We start from the raw sequence: 23,655 nt of genomic DNA on the forward strand, positions 1-23,655 counted from the left end.
ACACACACACACACACACAGATACACAGACACACACAGACACACACACATATGAGTCGAGGGTGCGTCAGCTGCTCCCGGTAAGCAGAGGTCCCACGCTCACCTCCACCACCTTCTTCTTCTTCGTCATGTTGTTCTTCAGCAGTTTGTCGGGAAGCGGTGCAGCTCGGCTCACCGGAGGCCTGAACAGGAGAACCGACATCAGACACGCACGTCTGAACCCACAACAGGAAGCAAAGCAATCCTACCTCTCCTCCACGGGAAGCTCTTTGTGCTGCAGGTGAGGTTTGGTTCCTGACATGTTCCTGATGCTGGCCGAGTAGATCTTAGTGATGTAGTCCACCACCTTCTCCCGGGCCACGTCGCTGTCGTACCCTAAAAACAACAACACGACACAGAGGTGACGACGAAGGTCAAGAACCGAGCAGAGAACATCTTCCTCAGTGTAAAGGTTACAATCATCAACCGTGCTGTAGGACTGCTTTCTTCCATCTGTGCAACATCTCTAAAATGAGAAATGTCCTGTCTCAGAGAGACGCTGAAAAACCAGTTCATGCATTTATTACAGCGATATTTTCCTCCGCTCACCCTCCAACCAATCACAGCAGCTGCCCCTCCTTGAACGAGGCAGCTGCTGTTCTGAACTGGGACTGTAAAGTGGAAATGAGTTGCCGTGGTCACGGCGTACCTCCGTCCTCCTCTGTGTCGTCGTCAGACTCCTCGCTGTCCACAGCTTTGCTCTCCTTGTGACCCGGCAGCTCTCTGGTCCAGATCATCAGCGCTGTATCAGCCCCGCCCACTGTCAGCAACACGGTGTCATCGTTGGACCAGCGGACATTGGTCACGTTGGAGCTGTGACCCACATACTTCTTAAACTTGGCAAACTGGCCCTGAGGTCAGAGGTCAGAGGTTAAGATGAACAGAGCCTTTGAAAGTAGACGTTTTGAGACGTGGCGTGGACTCCTCTCTCACCCTGGACGGGAAGCTGAAGAGTTTGAGGAAGCCGAAGTCGTCTCCGGTGGCCAGCAGTTTGCGGTCTTTGGTGAGCGAGGCGGCGTTAACGAAGCTGAGCGTCGGCCATATCCCCTCACAGATGGGACCGAAAACGGACGTCCAGCTCGCCCATTCCAGCTTCTCGAACTGAAACAGAAACACGGCATGACCTCTGCAGTTCAGTCGAAACGCCTCACCAGAGCTGTCGGCGCGCTCCTGACCTCGGCCACGCTGATGTTCTGTCTGCGTCCTCGCGGCGCCTCAAAGAATAGCTGCTCTTTGGCTCCGGTGTTCACCTGCAGCAGCTTACCTGTAGAGGTAGCACATGAGAGTCTGACACCACCTCACCGTCATGTAAAGCTGCAGCCTGCTATTAACGGAAAGTGTGTCCTGAAGGTGGCGCCAGTGACCGCAGCACAGGTGAGTCTCACCTCTGGAGTCCCAGTCGATGTGAGTGACGTAGCTTCTGGCTCCTTTGCAGATGCCGACTCTCTTGCTGGTCAGGACGTTGTAGATGTCCACAAAAGAGTCGTGCGAGGCCACAGCCAGGTACTTCCCCGCATCTGAAACACACACCTGACTCATCAGCGAGACTCATCGGTGACCTTCATCCTGTGCCACACCTGCGCGCTGAGTTCAGGTACCTTGGGAGAAGCGGATGTCTGAGATGAGCTCTCTGCGATGGTGAAACGTCACCATGTCTTCCAGCGTGTCAGCGTTCACCACCAGGAAGCTGCCATCATTTAGGCCGACCGCCAGAGCTTTCCCGTCTGGAGAGAAGGCACAGCACCGCCCACCTGACAGGAAACACAGCGCAGGTAAGAAAGAGAGCACGTCAAGGTTTCACATTTGCTCGTCTCACCTTTCTTGAGCTTGCGGACAGCCACCATGCGGTGATTGGCTGACAGCTCCCAGATCCTCAGAGTTTTGTCGTCACTGACAGTGGCACAGACAGGAAGTAGAGGGTGTGCCGCCAAACCCCACACCTCGCCCTCCATGTGACCCTGGCACACACAGGTGTGAGGTGTACAGGTGACTGTGTCAGTGCACTGTAGCGATTCGATCTCAGTGAGGTGGAGGCGGAGCAGGAGAGCCCGTGACAGATTGGTGAAGTTAACTTACCTGCACCAGCAGCGTCATGGGGCCGCTCTTATCAATCTCCAGGATCTCTCCGTTCTTGGTTCCCAGCAGGATGTGACCGTGGCCCAGCGTGATGGCTCTGATGGAAGGGTTGTCCTCCAGCAGCAGCCCTGCTCAGAAAACACGACCGATCACCTTCAGGCGCTCGCGCCGTTCAAAAACACCCCGATGCTGGCGTCCCCTACCTTTAGAGGACGGAGACAGGGCGGCCCGCTTGATGGCGTACGTTTTCAAACATCTCTCAAACATGTCGTCCCAAAGCTCCACGATGCCGTCTTTCCCCCCCGTCACAAAACCCTGGACACAGGAAGCAGAAATCCAAACAAGTCTGTGGTTATGATTTTATTTTGAAAGGATCGTTGTCATGCTTCCAGGTCACCAGTGTTTTTCAGTTCTTGTGTTCTGGTGTTACTTTGTATTCATGTTCTCGGTTCATGAGTTTGGTGTGTCTGTGTCTTCTTCCCCTTTCCTGTTCCCTTGTCCTCCTCCTCATGTTTCTCCTCCCCAGCCTGTCATGTCTCCCCTCTCGCGCTCTCTCTGTGTCTCGACCACCTTAACTGCCCCCCCCTCGTTAGCTCGTTTCCCTGAGCGTTCTCCCCTGTCAGCTCCGGTGCCATGTGGTGCGAGTGCTTCCTGTTTTACTTTGATAGTCTCCTGTGTGACGTGCGTCATGTTTCCCTGCCTCATTACTTAGATCACCTTCGGCTGAGTTCCCTCCTGTGTGTTTAGTTTAGTTCTGTATCTCCTGCAGCATAAAGCTGTGTTTTGAGTTGCGTCCTGCCTTTGCGTCCTCTGCTGCCTGCAGCCACTTCTTGACAATCATCTTCAATCATCAATCAATCATGTAAAAGATCGTTTTTGTCCATGAGTGCTGCTCGTATTACTCCACCCTGCTACAGACTCCACCCTCCTCCACTTTAGAAAACAAAGGATGAAGCGTCACCTTGTCCAGGGAGCACATGGCGAACACGGGGCCGTCGTGGGCTTTGATGGTCTTGATAAGCATCGTGTCTCTCCAGATGTAAACGTCTCCGTTCGTGGCTCCGGAGAAAACGAGGTCCTCGGATCGACCGTAACACGCCGACATCATCGTCTCCTGTTTCCCCAGGTTCCCGAAAATCCCGCGTTTGAAGGTCAGACCGCCGCCTGCGGGACGGGAACGGATGTTTACAAGCATCCATTTAAAAAGAAACGTTTTAAAGTTCACGTTTTATCAGAGCGTGAATAAAACCACCACATGTGGGTAGGGCTGCCACAAACGACTATTTTGATAGTCGACTAGTCACCGATTATTTTTGCGATTAGTCGACTAATCAGATCATCATCCATTGGACGTAAAACTACAGCTTATTGCACCAGCAGCATCTGCTCTTATATAACTATCATTAGCTTACAGCTTTAAGTGTTTCAGGTATGTGCTAACTAACAATAAAGACAAGATGATAGTTTATTAAATTTTAATGAAATTTGCAGATTGTTTCGGTGAAGTTTAATAAACTCCTTGCTATCTAAAATATAACAGGACACCGGAGTAAATTCTCCAGCATCTCACACTTCTGATAATCAGCTGTCTGCTTGACGTTTATTCAGCTGTGTGTAAACTCTAACAGCCAAAGCGATTTACTCAGGAACAAATAAAATACTGAAAAAAGCCAAACAATAACATTTTTAAGTTATCTAAGTGACTTATATATCATGTTTAACCTGAGTAGCGAAAGACGGCGGTGGGTTTGAAAACGATTTGCCGGGAGTCCGGTGTTCTCACGGCTCTAGTGACCTAGCCCCCGGCTCGCTATCGAGCTAGTGGGTAACAGACGTCTCCGAAAACGTCGGAGCGCTTTTGAAAATATGTGGTGTCTTGATAAACTGAGCAGATATTTGAGGTTTGCACAGCTACATTCTCGCCTGAAAATATGTTAAACGTTTATTTTGTGACCCAGAAAGAATAATAAGAGTAATATTAAAACTTGTCACTACCCGATCCGTACCGGAAACCCGATGGGTAACCCGCATGCGCGAAAGGTGTCTACTTCCGGTCGAAGCGTTTTACGATAGTTATGGGTCAGAGTATCTGTTAAGAATAATAAGTATCTCTTAACATGTTTCCAATAATGAAACATTTCAATATAATGTAGACAAAAACAAAAAATAAAAAGATAGTTACGGATCAGGACTCCCCGATCCGTACCGCGCATGTGCAAAGTTGGACCGTACAAATCGGGTCTACCCGATCCGTACCGCGCATGTGCAGGGGTTTTCTTCTTCTTCTGTTCATTTAATGGCAGTTTACTCCCCAGTGTACGAGGATACTGCCACCTGCCGACTGAGCGAATGAACCCTATTGTAAACTGAATTAGCGTCATTACAAACGTGTGTTAAATTTGATTTAGTGATAATCGAGTGTGTTTATGCTTGTCTGTGTGGAGAGGATTGATTAGAATAGTGATGATGATGTCCGCTATCACTGTCAATTGCCAGTAAACACTTCATCTAGCTGCTCAATCTACACGTGACATATTACAAAGTCAGTGTTATTAACTCTGTAATTCGGCGCCATTCTTCTTATTTTACGGTGCTGTTGTTCAATCGGGGGACGCTCTCTGTTGAGGAGAAAAGCGTGAATTTGTTTGTATACGGATTATCCATTGTTTAAATGTCCCGGTAGTCGAAAAGGAGGCAGAGCTGTTGAGAAATGCTAGGAGCTAACTGGGCGCTAACCGTATCATTCAAATATATTGAATGTCACAATGTTGGCAAAGAGAGGAAGTGACGTATGATTTGCGCATGCGGGGTACCGATCGGGTTTCCGGTACGGATCGGGTAGCGACAAAACTAACTAGCTGCCGCCTAATTTAGATGTGAACGCCTGCACATTTTGTGAAAATGATATTGAAAGTCTGGATCACTTGTTTTTCAACTGTGAATCAGTGCACTCCTTCTGGACATGTGGAGCTGGCTACAGTCCAGGAGAATTCAGTTACCACATTTGACGGTGACAGTAATAAAATTTGGAATACTTGCTGAGAATGCAGATTTTGACCTGTTGATTAGGACGATTTTGTTAATGGGAAAATTTTTTATTCACAAATGCAGATACTTTAAAGCTAAACCATGTATAAACAGATGGCTGAATGACTTTAGACTCTGGGCTAAATCGCTGAAACTTGTGAATAACAAGAAAGCCCATAAACTTGTTGTTTTATTTAAAGAGTTTAACCTATGTTAAAAAAAAAACAAAAAAAACTCCCTATTTTATAATCTCGACTGCCCTTTTTTTGCACGTTAGTTTTTGCCTTTGGTTCGAATCCTTCAATGACTGTTCTTTCTTTTTGTGCTAACTCTTTTAACTTTGTGCTTATTGTTGTTGTTTTTGGGTTTTTTGTTCGTTTTGTTTGTTTGTTTTAAAAAACAAACAAAAAAAACAACAAAAAAAACCTAGCTGCCGCCATTGTTGGAAACTGAGCTGGGCTGCGCTATGAATTCTGGGACACAGCTTCTTCTTCTTCTTCGGGGTTTAACGGCAGCTGGCATCCTTGTACATGCAGTGCTGCCATCTTCTGTTTCAGTCCGTTATTACACTCTTAAATCCTGCTACTTATTCCTGCGTCTTTTGGGATCTTACAAAGCTTCAAACGACGCGTCGACTATTAAATTAGTCGTCGACGATTTTGATAGTCGACGCAATCGTGACTAGTCAACTAATCGTGGCAGCCCTACATGTGGGACAGCCCCATGTGACCCCTCCTACCTCGCTGAGCTGAGCGTGTCAGGTGAGTTCCAGGTAAAGAGGAAACGACGCCTACCTGAATGTTGCCAGAACTTGATGTGTTTCATGCCCACGGTCACCAGTTTGTCCATCCTGAAAGGATTGCTCTTCACCACGAAGATCTTGTCTTTATGACCCCTGCAGACACACGAGCTTTCAGCCGATCGGCTCAAACACGTGAAACGAGACGCAAACATTTCCCCCGGCAACCACTGCGAGAAACTGTGAGCTTACAAAAGCACGACCATCTTACGGCAGGACTAGCTGACTTAATCCAGGTGTGTTTACCTGGCCTTGGCTAGTCTCTCTCCTTTCTTCCAGTCCCAGATGATGATGGAGTGAAATTCATCGAATCCCACTGAGATCAAACTCTTCCCATCAGCTGAGAAGCACCAAGAGAGGAGTTACGTCAGAAAGCAGTGTGAAGGAAGGATTGGGAACAACAGCTGTTTCTACTTGAGCTAACCCGCTGAGTTAGCGATAACAGGTGAGGGCTTAGGGATAGAAATGTTGATGCCCGATGGCACGGCGTGTAGTCAGCTTACCTGTGAACTCCAGAGCACACACGCCCCTGCTGTGGTGTCCTTTGAGCAGCGACAGACACTTCAGGGTCTGGATGTCCCACACATGTATGGCCGGGTCTCTGCCCACCTGTACACAGGAACAGCCAATCAGAAACCGTCTCGGAAACGCGACGTGCTGCGATCGGCCGGGCATACTTGTGCCGAGGCCACGTAGTCTTTGAGCGGGTGGACGGCGAGGCTGAGGATGTCATCGTCGTGCCCGAGGTAAAACCTCTGGCTGTGCTGCAGCCGGTTGTAGACGACAGCGACGGCGGCCACATGGTACACCACCTCTCCCGCCTGACTGTAGAACAGGTTGTTACGGCAGTCGAAGCCCCGGTACCTGCAGCAAACAGGAAGCAGCACAAACGGAGGTTTATTTACATTATTTACTCACGAGACCAGACCCATGTCTGATGTGGATAGTTTACCCGTGAACAAACTGCAGACGAAGCCCCTCCTCTGGAGCTTTCTGCCGCTTCAGGGAACCAATCAGCTTCTTCTTGAGTTGTGGCAGGTCCTCCTTATACACCTGCAGACAGAGACAGGTGAGTCAGACGGCTTTTTGACTGCAGGTGGGAGCGTTTGTGTCCCAGTCACCTGACGTTCGTAGCTGGTCTGAGCTTCCTGTTCGATGTCCGAGTCGAGCTCCGGCACATCTGACACGTCTGAGTCTGACTCGCCGCTGTTGGAGTCGGCGTAACCCTCTGAAGACACGGCACGGGTGAAAAATATGAGTCAGCGATAAGCAGAGGTGACGCTGAAAAACTAGTTCATGCATTTATCACTTCCAGGCTGGACGACTGTAATTCATTATTATCAGGATGTCCTAAAAACTCCCTGAAAAGCCTTCAGCTGATCCAAAATGCTGCAGCAAGAGTCCTGACAGGGACTAGAAAGAGAGAGCAGATTTCTCCTGTTTTGGCTTCCTGTTAAATCCAGGATTCAAAATCCTGCTCCTCACATACAAGGTCTTAAATAATCAGGCCCCATCTTATCTTAATGACCTTGTAGTACCATATCACCCTATTAGAGCACTTTGCTCTCGCTCTGCAGGCCTACTTGTTGTTCCTAGAGTATTTAAAAGTAGAATGGGAGGCAGAGCCTTCAGTTTTCAGGCCCCTCTTCTGTGGAACCAGCTTCCAGTTTGGATTCAGGAGACAGACACTATCTCTACTTTTAAGATTCAAACTTTCCTTTTTGCTAAAGCATATAGTTAGGGCTGGACCAGGTGACCCTGAATCCTCCCTTAGTGATGCTGCAATAGACGTAGGCTGCCAGTGATTCCCATGATGCACTGGGTGTTTCTTCTTCACTCTGTTTTTACAGGGCATTCTGTACTTTTGTCATGTGTGGCAATAAGTTAGCTCGAGTTTTCAAATGGAGAAGGTGCGAGGCAGGACAAGAACAGTGATTTGGATCATTATGAATAATCTGCAGCTGCAGGAGGAGACTGGATTTGGAGACCTGATTCTTACGGTGCGTTCACACTGAACGCAATAGAAGCGACCAAAAAGCGCCAGACGCCCCTGGCTGGTCGCGTGCACAGTCGCACCTCGAAGCGTGTCCAAAGCAAACTGGTCGCGCTTTAAAATATGCAATAGTGAAGCGGAAATGTGGGCGGAAGTAATGCCAGATGGTATGTTTGCAAGATGGCAGCTGTCGATCTAGCATTTGAAGAGAGGTTCTCCCTTCTCTATTTACTGTGGAGAGCAGAGCAGCAGCGTAATTGGACGTGATGGTTATCAAAACCAAACAAGCGCAGGAGACACGACACGGAGGAGATTTGTCAATCAGGCTGCAGAATGCAATGCGCATTGTTGAAAGTTGTACTGTGCAATAAAAAAACCTGCGAAAAAGCGAGGCAGTGACGGATGAAGAGCGGGACCACGGTGTGCTGTTTATTAATAAACAAAAACATATATTCCTATATGACAACACGCACAAATTAACTGCCTACATTAATTCATTGTAAACAGGCAGCTGGTGTCGTACAGCTCCGGGTGGTAGGCTACGACGTTGATGAGCCTTTCCTCCATATTGAATGAAGAATGAAGGGCTTTGGCTGTACCTGCCCCTTTGAACCAGGTCAGAGCATCACGTCATCAGGCTCCTGATTGGAGTTCAGATTTTTCCAACTCGAGTGGTAGATGCGATAAGTGCGAATGCACAAAATGCAACAAACTGCAGCACATTTTCCATCGCATCAGTCGCACTAATTGTTTGCGCGAATCAGGCAGAAAAGCGTTTTCGTGACGCAAATCTGCTTCTGAAGTTTCGCGGGACCCCCAGTCGCGCTTCATCGCGCTCCTCCATTGACCGTAAACCTGAAGCTCTGGTCGCTTCTGTCGCGTTCAGTGTGAACGCACCGTTATGACCTGCAAAGACTTTAGGATGATAAAAGAGTCAAGCTCAGTTTGTTGATTTAGTTTAACTGCTGAAAAGTTTCTGGGAGGTCAGTGCCGTCATCATCTGCGACTAAAGGTAAGCTCTGCGTCACCTTGTAGGAGGGGCTCCAGAACACCGTTCATCACACCTTCGGGCAGGAACCTCCACTGGAAGACGGCGTGGTCGGCACCACCGGTGCTGATGACCCACTGCAGATCGCTGGACCAGCGAACGTTGGTCACATGGGCAGAGTGACCAATGTACTTCTTAAATTTGGCCCCTGTGTGATGTTAGAAACACAAGAATAAGAACGCACATCAGTCCAGAAACATCCTCATCAAATCTATTCTGTCCCACACCTGTAACTCCGGGTCTAATGACTAAGACTCAGAATTAGGACGACCTCAGAGGTCCACCACTCAGCCGGACTCTGTGGATCCTCAGTAAAAATGTTATCGGCTTGCATCACTCACCTTTCTTCAGGCAGGGGAACCTGAAGAGCTTGACGAGGCCAAGGTCATCGCCAGCCACCAGCACAGCGCTGCTGTAGTTGGCGTCCACGGAGTTTACGTTGGTGACGTTGGAGTATTTGACCCAGATGCCGTTCACCTCCGGCCCGACAACACCGGTCCACGTCATCCAGTGAATCCCTTTCGCCTCCTCTTTAGGAACCAGCTTTCCCGCTGCAGGACAGGGAAAGGAAGTAGGTAAGACCCACAAATCTGCACCATCAAGTCCCACAACTGGTCCCAGGTCTGGACAGGTGAGCTCCAATTAACCCTTGTGTTGTCTTTTGGACATTTCTGTCCTCTACAGAAATTTTGCTATCAAAAATGGGGTTTTTAATAATAATAATAATAATAATAATGGATTGGATTTATATAGCGCTTTTCAAGGCACCCAAAGCGCTTTACAATGCCACTATTCATTCACTCTCACATTCATACACTGCTGGAGGCAGCTACAGTTGTAGCCACAGCTGCCCTGGGGCAGACTGACAGAAGCGAGGCTGCCATATCGCGCCATCGGCCCCTCTGGCCAACACCAGTAGGCAAGTAGGGTAAAGTGTCTTGCCCAAGGACACAACGACCAGGACAGAGAGCCCAGGGATCGAACCGGCGACCTTCCGGTTACAGATGCGATTCCCAACCCCCTGAGCCACGGTTTGATTTAATCATCAAATGGTCTGACAATAACAGTTATTCAGTACTATGCTATGCATGACTGGAATAAGTTTTAAGTAATTTGATTTATTTATGGATTTTGTATTAGATTTTATAACACCTGTGGTCCTCGGGGACAAACATGTCCCCAAATTACAAAGTGTTGCAAAGGGTCACATTTACACAACAAACATCTTTGATCTTGGATCACTGATGTGTGGGGTCGAGCAAAGGTCATAAACACAACAACACCAACAGGCAGCACAATGAGGAGGCAGGTGCTCTGCATTCCATTCAATTGTATTTTTACAACAGCATCAAGGTGCTTCATACTGTAAGGTAGACCCTACAATAATACATACACAGAAAGTATGCTCACAAGCCTCCACTGCACTGGAGGCTTGTGAATTCTGTTCGTGTTAATGACCTCAAAACGATTTCATGTACACGGCGTTAGGATAAATCTGTCAGATGTTTCAGTACGACTTTGCTAAGCTACGAAGCCGCACCGCTTGATGGATTGTCGGAGCATTACGGCTATCGTAGGCGGAGCCTCGCGGAGTGATACGTACTGTGCTTCAACATAATATTACTGTATTGTGTGTATAACCTCTTTTTAAGTTTTGTGGATATTATACATGGTTATGCTGAGGATATGTCGGCCAGTTTCCACTGGAAATGCCTTTTGGTTAAACTGTCAGCGAGGAGTTTGCACTGTTACATTTTTATATAACTTTAATGCAGATAAAAAACAGCTGCTTGTTGAAGTGAAAATACATTGATGGGTTTTTTGCACTAATAAAGTTGTGGAGTTGTAAAGTATTTTGTCTCGTGTCAATTATATCGTCAGTTATATCGTTATCACAAATTTTCAAATGTATATCGTGATAAATATTTTTGGCCATATTGCCCTGCTCTACTTCCCAGTGACAGACGATGCATGACTCTCTCGTGCGTCACAGAGAAAGACAGTCTACCACAGTCCAAGAACATGTGCCAGGTCCCATACTCCTGCGACTGCTTTTCTACTCGAGTACTGAAAGCATTATACACCATGTATTCTGCTTGTTTTATGCTTTTCAACGTTCACATGCCAATGGATGCATCAGAGACCAAGTTGGGGTTCAGTAACTTGCCCAAGGACACCTTGGTAAGAACTCCAGACTAGAGCACACAGAGACTGAACCAACAACCATCCAATTAGCAGATGACCTGCTCTACAGCCAACTCAATGACGAACAAGGAGGGACAACGAGAGAGGAAGAAAAATGGACCGAATGCAGCTGTAGGCATATGTGGGTGTGTTGATTCTTACTGCTGTGCATCCAGTAGAGTCGCTACGGCCAGTTTATGACATCCTGAGTCTGGTAGAGAAGTTTTAAAGGTGACACAAGATTAATCATAGAAGCACAAAAGTGATATCATTTCATGATAAAGACACAATAGATGATCGTCATTCATGACACAAACGTGCTCCTGTGAGGTGTATGGAACAAGTGGGTGTTTCTCCTGCTGTGATGTAAGATCCTGGTACTGATGTGACTGTATGAGCACCAAGTCCCCTTCAGAGGACTCTGTCCCCTCCAACAGAACATCCAAGTAAACCAGGGAACTTTGAGATACAAACATGGGCAGCATGTGATGCAGGTCCAGCTGTACATGGAACATGCTAGTGTGCGATGGCAAACCGTCTGTCCTGCAGTCAGGACACGCGAGTTGTCCCTAACATTGCAGGTTTCCAAAAGACAACAATCACCTGTAACAGCTTGTTTACTGTATATGACCCTTGGCCTGCAACTGCAGAAAGAAAGCTGTCCATGATGGGACCAGTGCAGAGGAATAAACCTGAGCTTCCTCCTGCACTTGGGTCAAATATGGACACGCCTTTGTCCTCATGAAAGTTTGCCTTCACTCAGACCCATGCCCTGGTGTCCTACCATGCCAAAATATAGAAAACTGTCAGGTAATGAGTTGGAATAAAGTTGAATAAAACCTTGAAACACAGAGATGGATGATATTTTATACTTATTGCTTTATAAACAGTCAAACCAGACGGGGACATTTTTGTCCCCTGAGGACCACAGGTGTGATTATGTGCTGCCATTTAAAATTTATAAATGATTGAAAAGAAAACATTTTCACTAGAATTCAACATACAGCACTCTGTGGTTCGTCAAATTGTCCAGATCTTCCCAAAGTGTGGGGCCTGCCCCCTAGGGGAGGCGCAGAGCCATTGCAGGGGGGGCGCGGTAAGAAAACCCCCCCAAAAAAAAGAACCCTTGGACACTGCTAGCATCATGGACAGGTGTTTCGACGGGGTTCCCACACAAACGCAAAGCAGGAGATGAAGCATCGCCAAATATGTTTCCAAACCAACTTCCTTCCAAGCCAAAGACTAGAAAATATGGTGAAGCAAATCTTCCCTTTGGCTTCACCTGCACAAGTGCCGAGGTAGGTCTCCCTGCAGAGTTAGTTTCCCTGCGTCCCGAGGGCCCAGCAGCGCTGGGCTCTTCAAATCACGGACAAACAGTATCCCACATTGTCTGTGAGGTTCTCAGTCATCCAGGTCATCGTAGTCTAAGGAGCTTGGAAAGAAAAGCGTCTGGACTTCTTTAAGTTGCTTGAAGACGTTTCACCTCTCATCCGAGAAGCTTCTTCAGTTCTAAGGTCAAATGGTGGAGAGTCCCAGATTTAAACCTAGTGGGAGTTTCCCCCCACAGAGGGACAAAGAACCCCCTGATGATCCTCTAATCGCCTGAGCCAAGGTGTGAAACTGGGTGTGGGTCCCAATCAGCCAGGGTTTCGGGTGAGCTCATTGTGGAACCTGGCCCCACCCTATCATGTGATTTCCTGAGGTCAGATGGCCCAGGATGTGAGTGGGCGTTAAGGCGTCTGGGAAGGATCTCAAAACTGGAACTCTGTTCAAAGATGGTTGCTCACAGTGGACATAGATGCTTCTTCCACTCCTCTTTCAAACCATCTGTCCTCTCTGTCCAAAATGTGAACATTGGCATCCTCAAAGAGTGACCTTTGACCTTCAGACGCAGATGGACTGCTGAGTCTTGTCCTGTGGAGGTGGCTCTTCTGTGTTGTGCCATGCGCTTGTGAAGTGGCTGTTTGGTCTCTCCGATGTAGAGGTCTGGGCATTCCTCGCTGCACTGTACAGCATACACCACATTGTTAAGTTTGTGTTTTGGAGTTTTGTCTTTGTGGTGAACCAGTTTGTGTCTGAGCGTGTTGCTGGGTCTGAAATGCACCAGGATGTCGTGCTTGGAGAAAACTCTCCTGAGTTTCTCTGATACACCGGCTACATAGGGGATGACAATGTTGTTGCGTCTGTCCTTCTTATCCTCCCTCGCTGGTGTCTGATCTTCTTTTCTGTGCCTCTTTGCTGACTTTAAGAACGCCCATTTAGGATAGCCGCACGTTTTGAGTGCTTCCTTTACATGTGTGTGTTCCTTCTTTTTTCCTTCAGGCTTAGAGGGAACATGTTCTGCCCGGTGGTGTAGGGTCCTGATTACTCCAAGTTTGTGTTCCAGAGGGTGATGGGAGTCGAAGAGGAGGTACTGGTCCGTGTGTGTGGGCTTCTGGTAAACTTGCCGTTCTCTTCAATGTGCACAGCGCAGTCCAGAAAAGGCAAACAGTCGTCCTCTGTGTCTTCCTGGTCAACTTGATGTTTTTATCCACGGCGTTAATGTGCGCAGTGAAGGATTCCACTTCTCGTAGGGCTGTGCGATATGACCAAAATCTCATATCCCGATATAAAACATCTATCGTCCGATAACAATATAAATCACAAAAAAATTAATATTTTCTGTAAATTCTGTGAATCTCGGGTAGGTGAAGTGTTTCCAGCTGGGCGTCATGTAGCTGGAGTCGAGTGTTTTAACCGATGCATGAAACGATACATTTTTAGACATAAGTTGTAACGGCCGCCGTTTACTTTGTGAGTATTTATCACACGGCGTGCTGCGGGGAAAAGCCTGTTCTAACGTTTGAGTCTAAGGTTTATTTTTTAGCACCTGGCGGCTCTTTTTTTGCTTCTCATCCGTCAATAATACTTTTTCATGTGATTCTGTTTATTTTAAGAAAGTCTCAACAGGATCTTGAGCTTTATTGTGAAAGGTTTATGTGGAAAATAAACAAGCGGACATGCGATGGTTTTACCGTCGTTGTTGCTAATGACAACCCATAAAACCAGGCGCTTTGGGTGCCTTGAAAAGCGCTATATAAATCCAACCCATTATCATTATTATTATTACATCAAAGGACACCATGGTTTCATCTGGGTCCAGGGTAAGTTTCTGGACCTTGTCGGTGAAGTCGGTGAAGTTCTTGATGTGGTGTGGGGTGTTCCCCACGAGAGGTGCTAGGATGGTAGCAAGGTGTTTCGAGATATTGTAAGTGGCTGAGTTTATGCTCCTGACTATGGGTCTGAGTGGGACCCCTTCTTTGTGGATCTTAGGAAGTCCGTAAATGCAGGGTAGGGCATCCCCTGGGTAAAGGTGGTGATACGGGAGGCGGTCAATGATTTTGTCCTTTTCAAAGTCCTGAAGCTATAACTTTCTTTTTGTAGCTGCTTGTGGGGTCTCGCTTTAAGGCTTCGTAGATATTGTTATCACTGAGAAGTGATCTTTGTATGGTAATCTGCAGTGTTCAGGACCACGGTGCATCTTCCCTCATCAGCTAGTAAAACAGTGATGTTGTGGTCTTTGCTCAGGGAAGCGACGGCCTTCTTTTCCTGTATTGTGAGGTTGGATGGAGGGACTTTGGCACTGGAGAGCGTGGCTGAGACTTTCATCCTGATTTGCTCTGCTTCTGTCTGTGATCATTTATTAGTCCGTATGGCGGATTCTGTGGCTGTGATGAGGTCCACTATGGGCAACTGTTGTGGAGAAATGGCAAAATTGAGTCCTTTGGCTAACACTCTCTTTCCAGGTTCAGTGAGATTCCACATTCTTGATTTTATTAAACGCTTGATTTTTTAAACACTTCTTATAATGACTAACTACTCCTGACATGTTGGAGATGTTTGCTCTTTATACAGTAAAGTTACAACTGGATACAAATAACATCAGGCTGATCCTGCCACGATTTGTTCCCCGGTTCAAATCACAGACTAACAGGATCTCACAGCTGTTTATGTTTTTAACACATTTTGCACAGAGAGGCATTTTTTGAAACATGTATTGACAGCAATGTTGAATATTATTACACAGGAAAAACAACTACAGTAAAATAATGACACCGTGACGCCTCTGCCTTTGTAAATGGAGGGACAGTAACTGCGTGTAAAACCTGCAGACAGTCAGATTAACAGTATTTCATCTCTATCTGTCATTCTGCAATTCATCTCATGTAAACAATAATGTTGCCACAGCGTGACGTGGAAAAAGGCGCATACCTTTGACGTTGCGTGACCAACTCTGTATTCCTCGTCCACACGGAAACGCAAAAAAGAAGTTTTAAAAAATCTCAGTTTTCGGTGAAGCGCCGTTTACGTGGACGAAACAGCTGCGTGTTCAAATATACCCGTGTAGGTGCGGACGCAGCGTAAAAGAGTTAGTCGTTTATTTTATTACTACCTGTGATTTATTGCTGATTACTTGTATTTGCTTAATTGTTCACTAAATGTTTGATGGATTTTTCTTGTAAAACAAAGGGGGGCCAGCAAAAAAAGTTTGGGAACCACTGAAATAGTTCAAATTATCTAAACACTTAAATATTTTAGGCACGGTGGTTAGCACTGTTGCCGCACAGCAAGAAGGTCCTGAGTTCAATTCCACCATCAGGTCTTTCTGTGTGGAGTTTGCATGTTCTCCCCGTGTTTGCGTGGGTTCCCTCCGGGTACTCCGGCTTCCTCCCACCGTCCAAAGACATGCAGCTTGTGGGGATAGGTTAATTGGATAATCCAAATTGCCACTAGGTGTGAATGTGCGAGTGAATGGTTGTCTGTCCCTGTGTGTTGGCCCTGCGACAGACTGGCGACCTGTCCAGGGTGTACCCCGCCTCTCGCCCTATGACAGCTGGGATTGGCTCCAGCGCCCCCCGCGACCCTGAACAGGATCAGCGGTAGCGAATGGATGGATGGATGAAATATTTTATTGTCTCGTTTTATTTTCGCTCAAAAACAAAGTGTACTTTATGTAAACAAGGTCTGGTGGCCCTAAAATGTCAAATGTTGGGTAAATTTTATGTCTTCAGTCAAACTGTAACGCTGAACTGATTGACAATTTATACTAATTTAAAACACGCTAAAATGAAGTGGGGACATTTTTGTCCCCTGAGGACCACAGCTGTGTGGAAACCGGGAGGACAAAACCAAGTCTCAGGTGTTCCTGTGTACCTGGCATCCTGTAGAAGAGCCGCTCCCCGGCACCGTCATTGGTCTGCAGGAAGCGGCTGTCGACCGACCAGTCCAGGTGGGTGATGAAGGAGGCGGAGCGGCTGCACTCGCCTACCTTCTTGTAGCGCTGTGCGACGGCATACACGTCCACCATCCCGTCATTGGACCCGACCGCCAGGAAAGAACCATCGGGAGAAAACTTCAGCTCGTGGATCACTTCCTTCCTGTCCTTGATGTGCACAACCTCTGTCATGTCCCTGCACAAACACACGCATTAGCACGCCTCACTAACCGGAGCACGGATGGTAAACCACCATCTTAGCCTTTTAACCCCGCCCATTTCTAAGAACCACAGCAACACACGCCAATTATGTTTAACCTGCTTAAAGACCGCTGTCACATAGCAGGAAGTGGTCTTTATCACAAAGAGGACCCGATCGTGATCAGTGGGGTCCATTACCTGTGACCGTTACCGCAGAGATTTAGGAAGCGCGAGGCCGCCAACAGTTTTCCACGTCAGCATTTGTTAACGCAGACGTCAGCTTCCCTGAGCTCGCTGGTCACAGATCGGCTTTAAGCTCCTGTTTAATTTGAGGCGATAACACACCTGTACATAATCTTATCGACAGGTAAGAGAGGTCACCTGACACGCAGCACCGTAAACGAGCCATCCTTCATGCCCAGAGCGAGCTGAGAACCGTCATTGTTGAACGAAACGCTTCGAACGGACTCCTCCATGTTGCAGCGAGCCAGCAGAGTGTGGTCAGGAAGGCTCCAGAGCCTGAGACACAGGTGAGCAACAGGTTAGGAGGACACCAGGTGAGCGGGAGGGCGTGAGCGGTCTGCGGTGCAGTTGGACCGACCTCACGGAGCGGTCGTCACTCCCGGTGACGGCGACGGGCTGTTTGGGGTGCACGTCCAGCGCCCACAGCTCGCCCTCGCTGTGACCCTGCATCAGTAGAACTGGTTTGTCCCGGTCTCGGACCATCACCTCGAAGATTTCACTGTCCTGAGTCCCGGCCAGGATGCGGTCGGCCTTCCAGCACACGCTGCGGATCGACAGACCTGAGACAGGAAACAGGAAACTCTGGGACGGGCGCCACCAATCACAGAACTCACATTTAACAAACACATTGCTGCGTCTCAGATCGACTACTGTAACACAAAAATCCATCAGTACGCTTCAACGTGTCGAGAGCTCTGCTGCCCGTGTTGTCACGAGGACATCGCAGCACGCCTGTCCTGCTTCACTGCTCCCGGTCAAATCTGCCATTCATTGTAAATACTCCTCCATACATGTAAGGCATACATCTCTTTCTGTTCCTTCCTCTCGTCTCGACCCTGGAATTCCCCCTCGACCTCACCCCACCTATTTAAGACTGCCTACTCCATATAAATCATCCATGATCTTTTTATCTGCTACGCTTATTATTGTGTATAGTTCACGTTTTTATGCCTGTTTTATTTGCTGTACCTGTGTGCTTGGGTGTTTTACAGGCGCTTTTAAATAACATGTACTATTATTATTAATAATAAATGTGATCACGTGTGATTTGGGAATCCGGCGTCTCTGCCAGAGCCAGGTGAGCAGCAGGTAAGACTCAGCCTGCTGTAGATTCACTTTCTGTGAAGCACTGATGACTTTTTTGCCGCTGTGGTTGATCAAATACAAAACCAAAGCAGAGGCGACCCTGAGCAGGTGGACCCCTGAGTGACCCCGGTGTGACAGAGGTGACCAGATCAGACCTTTGTAGCCCTGCTCCGCCTCCCTCAGGTCGATCTTCGTGATGGGTTTGAAGTCCACATCCCACAGTCTGATGCAGCCGTCTCGCCCTCCGGTGGCGAATCCTTCCTCACAGGCGTGCATGCTGAAGATCCCCGCCTGCAGAAGAACAACACATTTCCCATCAGCCCCTTCCCAGCACAGGTGCAGCTGTGGGTTAATCACCTGCTCGGGTTAGGTCGGCCATGTTTGATCCTCACGTTACCTGGAGGAGAAAGCTTTTCCATCAGGGTGGATGCTGCTCTCGAGCTCCACCTGTTTAACAGGTAAAGCTGTGTGTGTGTGTGTGTGTACCCCGTGTGCAGCCTGTACGGTCCTCATCAGCGTGAGTCCTCGCCACACGTAAACGTCCCCGTTCAGAGCGCCGGAGTACGTGAACTCGTCTTTGGCCGCAGAGACGCACAGGATGGTCTGCAGGTCGCCCGTTTTCCCAAAAATCCCTCGCTTCGGAGTCAGAGCGTTCCCACACAGAGTCCAAAACTACGCACACAGGAAACAGAGAGGGCGCAGATTAGCACAGGAAGTGGTGCCAGCCATGCTGGCGTGCTGAGTAGGTTATCGACGGCGAGCAGTAGCAGGACCATTTCAACCCCACACAGGACCGTGCAAAAGTCTTGAGCCCCCACACTTCTTTATCTGTCGCAGGAAAATAAGAATCAGTTTTTACAACTCAAACAAGCTGTGACCCTGAATCCTCCCTCTGTGATGCTGCAACAGGTGCAGGCTGCTGGGATTCCCATGATGCACTGGGTGTTTCTTCTTCACTCACTATGTGTTGACAGACCTCTCTGCACTGAATCATACCTGTTATTAATCTGTCTCTCTTCCACAGCACGTCTTTGTCCTGTCTTCCTTCTCTCACCCACCTGTGAGTCAACATCTGAACATTACCTGATGCTGCACAGAGTGAGGAGCAGCTCAAGAGTTTTGCACAGCTCTGTACGTGACAGAGGTGTGAGGTCAAAATCATCACCGGGTTTAAAACGTCTCCTGTACTTTTCAGCCGCACATCGTCCGCTGCAGGCGGGATGATGTGCGGCTGATCCCAGCACCCGCAGCTGCCTGTGAACCCCTCCGTCATGTGACCACCCAGGTGCTGCCCCACCTTGATGTGCTTGACTCCGCAGCTGACCAGCCGGCCGGCCTGGAACGGATCCCAGCACACGTCGAAGATCTGTGGGAAAAGCGAGAGCAGCGTTACTCCTCAGGTACGCCTGCAGGTAGACGCGTGTGCGCCGGCACGTACTCTGTCCGAGTGTCCGGTGGCCGTGGCGAGGACACGTCCTCTTCTCCAGTCCCAGACGCACACCGTGTTCTTGGCATCCAGGCCGACCGAGGCCAGTCGCTATGGCAACAGAAACAAAGAGGGAACGTGATTGGACGATACCTTTACGATGAAACGTAAAGGTGACCCACTCGCCTTCGCCTCACTTCCTGTCACATCTCCTGCTCTGGCCGCGCGCGTTCACACTAAACGTAGAGCTCCTACTGACGAGCTCAGTGTTCGCAGTAATCTCTCAACACTGGGTCAGTGTGATGTCACAGAGAGGCGCCAAAAGCCCCGCCCACTTGCTTGTGTCTGTTGATGAGGTGCAGCCAATGACAGGAAAGTTATCTTACAGCAGGAGGAGCTAAAGCAGCGGCTGTCAGACACAGGAGGATTATTCTGAAGTGACTCATACAAAGCTGCTGTAAAACTGCAGCTGCTGATAAAGTTTCAATTCAAAATCAAAGATTTTATTTTTTTAATTGTTAAAACTTTACTCAGAGACGGGTGGTTAGAGTGTCGGTAACATCGTTACCTGTCCATCAGCATCGAAGGCGAGACAGGCCACTCCGTGGGTGTGCACGTCCCGCAGGATGGACACCGTCTGCATGGCGTACGTGTCCCAGATACAGATGTACGGGTCCTTCCCCACCTGACCTGTCGCCACCTGGATCTTATCAGGATGCATGGCCAGACTGAGAAAGGAAGAAGAAGAAGTCAGCACTTCTGACACCGATCACAGCGACCGACGGCTGAGCTCGACTTCCTGTCTCCACACTGTGACCTCATCACTAGGGCTGACCTGGCAGCTGCTGATGAAGCTTTTAATCGTTCAGCGGCCACCATCTGTGAAGGGGGGCGGACACGCAACGGCACACACGTGTGTTCACCAACACGCCTCAGGGCTGGTGGAAGTAAGCACTTAATGCTGGTTTTTGTGATGGTTACAGACATGCAGTGGCTTTCTGTTTTTAAAGGTCCTCCAATCAGAGGGTCCCATTAAAACAGCTGAACTGGGCGTGAGCGCCCCCTGTCTGCAGAGCATCACAAACACTGAAGGAAAGCTAAAAACAGACAGATTCCAAAGGAAGTTCTGAACTGCGTTAAAGCTGAAACAAAATGCTGAGCAGGAGGAAGTCAGGACGAATTTAAGCACACGGGTTTGATGTGTCGCTCCAGATCCAGTGAACACTGACAAAGTGCTGCAGGGCACGTAAACACAACAGCTGACACAACAGTTTTCTCCTGGACTCTGGAGATATTAAAGTTTCCACACTCACACGATGGCACTACCTGCAGCTTTGCCGTGGACTGTGGCAGATTCTCTTTTGTAAATTAACTCTAATCTTTATTTCAATCCTGAACCCGACTGCGCAGACCATCAAACATCTGTCAGCCCACGAGCAGACCCACATAATCCTCCGTTATATCACCAAGAATGAGCAAAATTCACAAAACAAGTTTCAGTTTGCGTCAGTCACGCCTAAAACCTGAGACCAGAAACCGTCTCTCAGGTGTTCACGGAGCTCACATATCAGCTCCTTTTCTCACAGACTTCTATATAAATTGGGCCAGAGGAGTCGCCCCCTGCTGGATGTTCGAGAGAATGCCATTCTAAGTATTTACGTCCAATTTCCATCCTCAGACTAGCTTCACAAACCCTTTCCAGCTCCTCCAGAGGTACACCAAGATGTTCCCAAACCAGCCGAGATGCCGGGGATCTGCCCCGGGGCCTCCAGGTGACACACCTCCCCAGGAGGGTCCAGGTCAGACTCCTCTCTACTCTGAGCTCTACCTGAAACACCGAACCCTCACAGCATCTCTGAGTCTGAGCCTAGACACCTTCAGAGGTGAGCACAAGTACGCAGATCTAGCAGTAAACAGATCGCTTCACTTTCAATTCATCTGTCGACCTCCTGCTCCACCCTGCCCTCACTGTGAACATACTCTGGGAAACCTAAACTCCTCCTCCAGCCGATGACCAGGACCTCTGTGAGCAGGAGGTCAAGTGAGGGAGAACCGAAACGAGGTCCAGAAACCATCGAAGCCAAAATCCTTCATCATCTGTATCCGCTTACAAATTCTGTCATCTCTGACAGAAATGAGACCAGAATCGTGAGGTGAACCCAACAGGCCCGATACCCCGCACTCCTGAAGCGCCCCTTATAGGACACCCTGCAGAATGCGGTCAAATCAGCTGGACAAACTGCTCAAGAAGTAAAGAGCTGTTCTGCAACCTGAGCGAGAACCACACCGGTCTTCTGAATCCGAGGTTCTAACTGAACATTCTCTGGACGTTGAATCCAGCGGCTGATGGACCGACCTTTAAATCCTAAAACCCGCCTGCATGGCGTCAGAGTTCACCAGCACCGTCACAGGGTTCCTCCTCACCTGATAATGTCATCGTTGTGTCCCAGGTAGAACTTCTGTGTGTGCTCTCTGGTGTTGAAGACCACGCCCACCCCGGCCACGAAGTACACCACTTCTTTCCCAGCTGTGTAGTACAGGTTGTTTCGGCACTGGTGGCCCCGGTACCCGTGGATCCACTCCAGCCTCAGCTGGCAGCGCGGCGCTGTTTTATCTGACATGTCTGCTCAAACCTGCAAAGTCGAACATCCACAGAAAAACCGTCTCTGAGAAATGTATCATCTGCTGGAGCCGCTAACGCTGCCAGGAACTGCCGTCCATCCCTGTAGTCTCTTTGCCTACACTTCCCATGATTCCAGAGGCAGCTTTGGCACCGCTCACTAATGTGTCAGCAGGAAGGTTGTAAGGGTCTTCTTGAGTGGCGTCAGCGCCGGGGCCAGAAACCTCTGACCGACACCTGAACACACCTGCTCACCTGAAGACTGGCTCAGGTGGATTTTATGATGATGGAAACCGGAACGACTGTGAATAAACTGAGTGCTGCTGAGATAAAATCAATGTTTGCTAAATTCAGACGACCTGAGACAAAATCACAGAATTTCAAAATCATAAAGACCAAATTCAGCTGATGAAAATTTAACAGTGAGTTTATGTGTTTTAACTAAATAAAAGGCGGCGGTCTAAACCCTGACGTTTCCAGCTTCCATGTCCGACCTCAGAGACACTCCCGGAAATGCAACTTCGAGCTGTTTGTGGGCGTTTTAATTCCGACCCGCAGCAGACAGACCGGACCGGGTCACCGTTAGCGGCTCCTCCCGGCCTCCGTCCGTCAGGCGCAGATTTAAATCACAGCAAATCCTCCGCCGTCTGCGCCGATCCGCAGATTACTGCGCACATCTACCCTGCGACCGTCCACACCCGCCCGCACCGGCGCTCCTGCTCGGGCACCGGTCACCAGCAGCCCTAAAACCGTGAAAAACGGCGACCCGAGAACGGAGCGCTAACGGGACCGCCGAAAGCATCAAGCCGGAAACCGTGAAACCCCGTGCTTCCTGCGGTCACCTTCAAAATAAAAGCATCAGATACATAGCATCGCATTTATCGTTCATTCATCGCAGGATTGGAGCAAACACGAGCTCTTCTCTCCGTTTGTGACTAAGAGACACAAAAATAACGAATAACGCCTGAGAGGTCATGACGTCACACATATGCTTCAGCTTCTTATCTCACGATGAGGCTTACATCTTTTTAAAAAACCTTTAATTTATTTACGCCCTCATTCACTTCACCTTTAGTATAGCTTAAATATGTAATTGTCTTTGTGACGTTTACAGTCAGACGTCATCAGATGCTGAGAGGAAGTCAGACTAATCTGAAAGCGTTTTTCCAGCTCAGCAAAAATAAAAGGAAGCTAGTTTCTCCTGACGGCCTTCATGTGGTTCAATACACGCAATGACCCAACAGCAACCAGTCCTCCAACCAGCAGCTCCCAGACTATGGACAACCTTGTCTGGTCTGAGGTCACTTGGAGGTCACCACCTGAAACTTGGTCAGCAGCGTGCGCATGCAGCCGATGTGCATCTGCAGGTGCGAGTCCAATCACGTGACTGCAGCTCATGCAGGAGTCTGGTTCAGATTCTGCAGCAGTTCTGCAGCCCTCGACAGGGAGGCGTGCACACATCAGCACCTTTTATATCTCACAGTTTCATCCAGTTATGAATTTGACATGTTTATTCACAACATAAAGACTTTTATTTTTTAATCTTTTATTCCTGAAAAAACCTTTACCTGCACAGACATCTAAATGTTTGTAGGAAAACACAGCTGTACTCTAAACTCAGTGTGAACCAGCGCTCACAGGTGTGCTGAGGATTAAGGTC

The 23,655-nt window shown here is 48.5% G+C and overlaps 1 protein-coding gene across 4 annotated transcripts in view; it reads right to left on the minus strand.

The window, feature by feature from the left end:
* LOC120720365 (echinoderm microtubule-associated protein-like 6) overlaps nucleotides 1-22,693 on the minus strand; it is a 33,262-nt gene extending 10,569 nt beyond the window's left edge. For all 4 annotated transcript variants that reach the window (XM_040010025.1, XM_040010026.1, XM_040010024.1 and 1 more), the window contains exons 1-28: nucleotides 21,800-22,693; nucleotides 19,944-20,103; nucleotides 19,388-19,486; nucleotides 19,247-19,315; nucleotides 18,436-18,621; nucleotides 18,105-18,240; nucleotides 17,222-17,423; nucleotides 17,002-17,139; nucleotides 16,359-16,615; nucleotides 9,323-9,532; nucleotides 8,962-9,129; nucleotides 7,062-7,168; nucleotides 6,893-6,993; nucleotides 6,618-6,804; nucleotides 6,444-6,549; nucleotides 6,187-6,280; nucleotides 5,936-6,036; nucleotides 3,076-3,278; nucleotides 2,318-2,429; nucleotides 2,115-2,242; nucleotides 1,855-1,996; nucleotides 1,637-1,789; nucleotides 1,424-1,555; nucleotides 1,214-1,302; nucleotides 972-1,139; nucleotides 688-889; nucleotides 248-374; nucleotides 103-181 (exon numbers count right to left, since the gene is read on the minus strand). In XM_040010025.1, coding sequence (XP_039865959.1) covers nucleotides 103-181; nucleotides 248-374; nucleotides 688-889; nucleotides 972-1,139; nucleotides 1,214-1,302; nucleotides 1,424-1,555; nucleotides 1,637-1,789; nucleotides 1,855-1,996; nucleotides 2,115-2,242; nucleotides 2,318-2,429; nucleotides 3,076-3,278; nucleotides 5,936-6,036; nucleotides 6,187-6,280; nucleotides 6,444-6,549; nucleotides 6,618-6,804; nucleotides 6,893-6,993; nucleotides 7,062-7,168; nucleotides 8,962-9,129; nucleotides 9,323-9,532; nucleotides 16,359-16,615; nucleotides 17,002-17,139; nucleotides 17,222-17,423; nucleotides 18,105-18,240; nucleotides 18,436-18,621; nucleotides 19,247-19,315; nucleotides 19,388-19,486; nucleotides 19,944-20,103; nucleotides 21,800-21,996 — 4,053 coding nt within the window. In that variant the 5' untranslated portion in view covers nucleotides 21,997-22,693. The remainder of the gene's footprint in view (nucleotides 1-102; nucleotides 182-247; nucleotides 375-687; nucleotides 890-971; nucleotides 1,140-1,213; nucleotides 1,303-1,423; nucleotides 1,556-1,636; nucleotides 1,790-1,854; nucleotides 1,997-2,114; nucleotides 2,243-2,317; nucleotides 2,430-3,075; nucleotides 3,279-5,935; nucleotides 6,037-6,186; nucleotides 6,281-6,443; nucleotides 6,550-6,617; nucleotides 6,805-6,892; nucleotides 6,994-7,061; nucleotides 7,169-8,961; nucleotides 9,130-9,322; nucleotides 9,533-16,358; nucleotides 16,616-17,001; nucleotides 17,140-17,221; nucleotides 17,424-18,104; nucleotides 18,241-18,435; nucleotides 18,622-19,246; nucleotides 19,316-19,387; nucleotides 19,487-19,943; nucleotides 20,104-21,799) is intronic.
* Between the last annotated feature and the right edge of the window lie 962 nt (nucleotides 22,694-23,655).

This window comes from Simochromis diagramma, unplaced genomic scaffold, assembly GCF_900408965.1.
Source record: "Simochromis diagramma unplaced genomic scaffold, fSimDia1.1 OVJJ01000578.1, whole genome shotgun sequence".
NCBI classification, from domain to species: Eukaryota; Metazoa; Chordata; class Actinopteri; order Cichliformes; family Cichlidae; genus Simochromis; species Simochromis diagramma.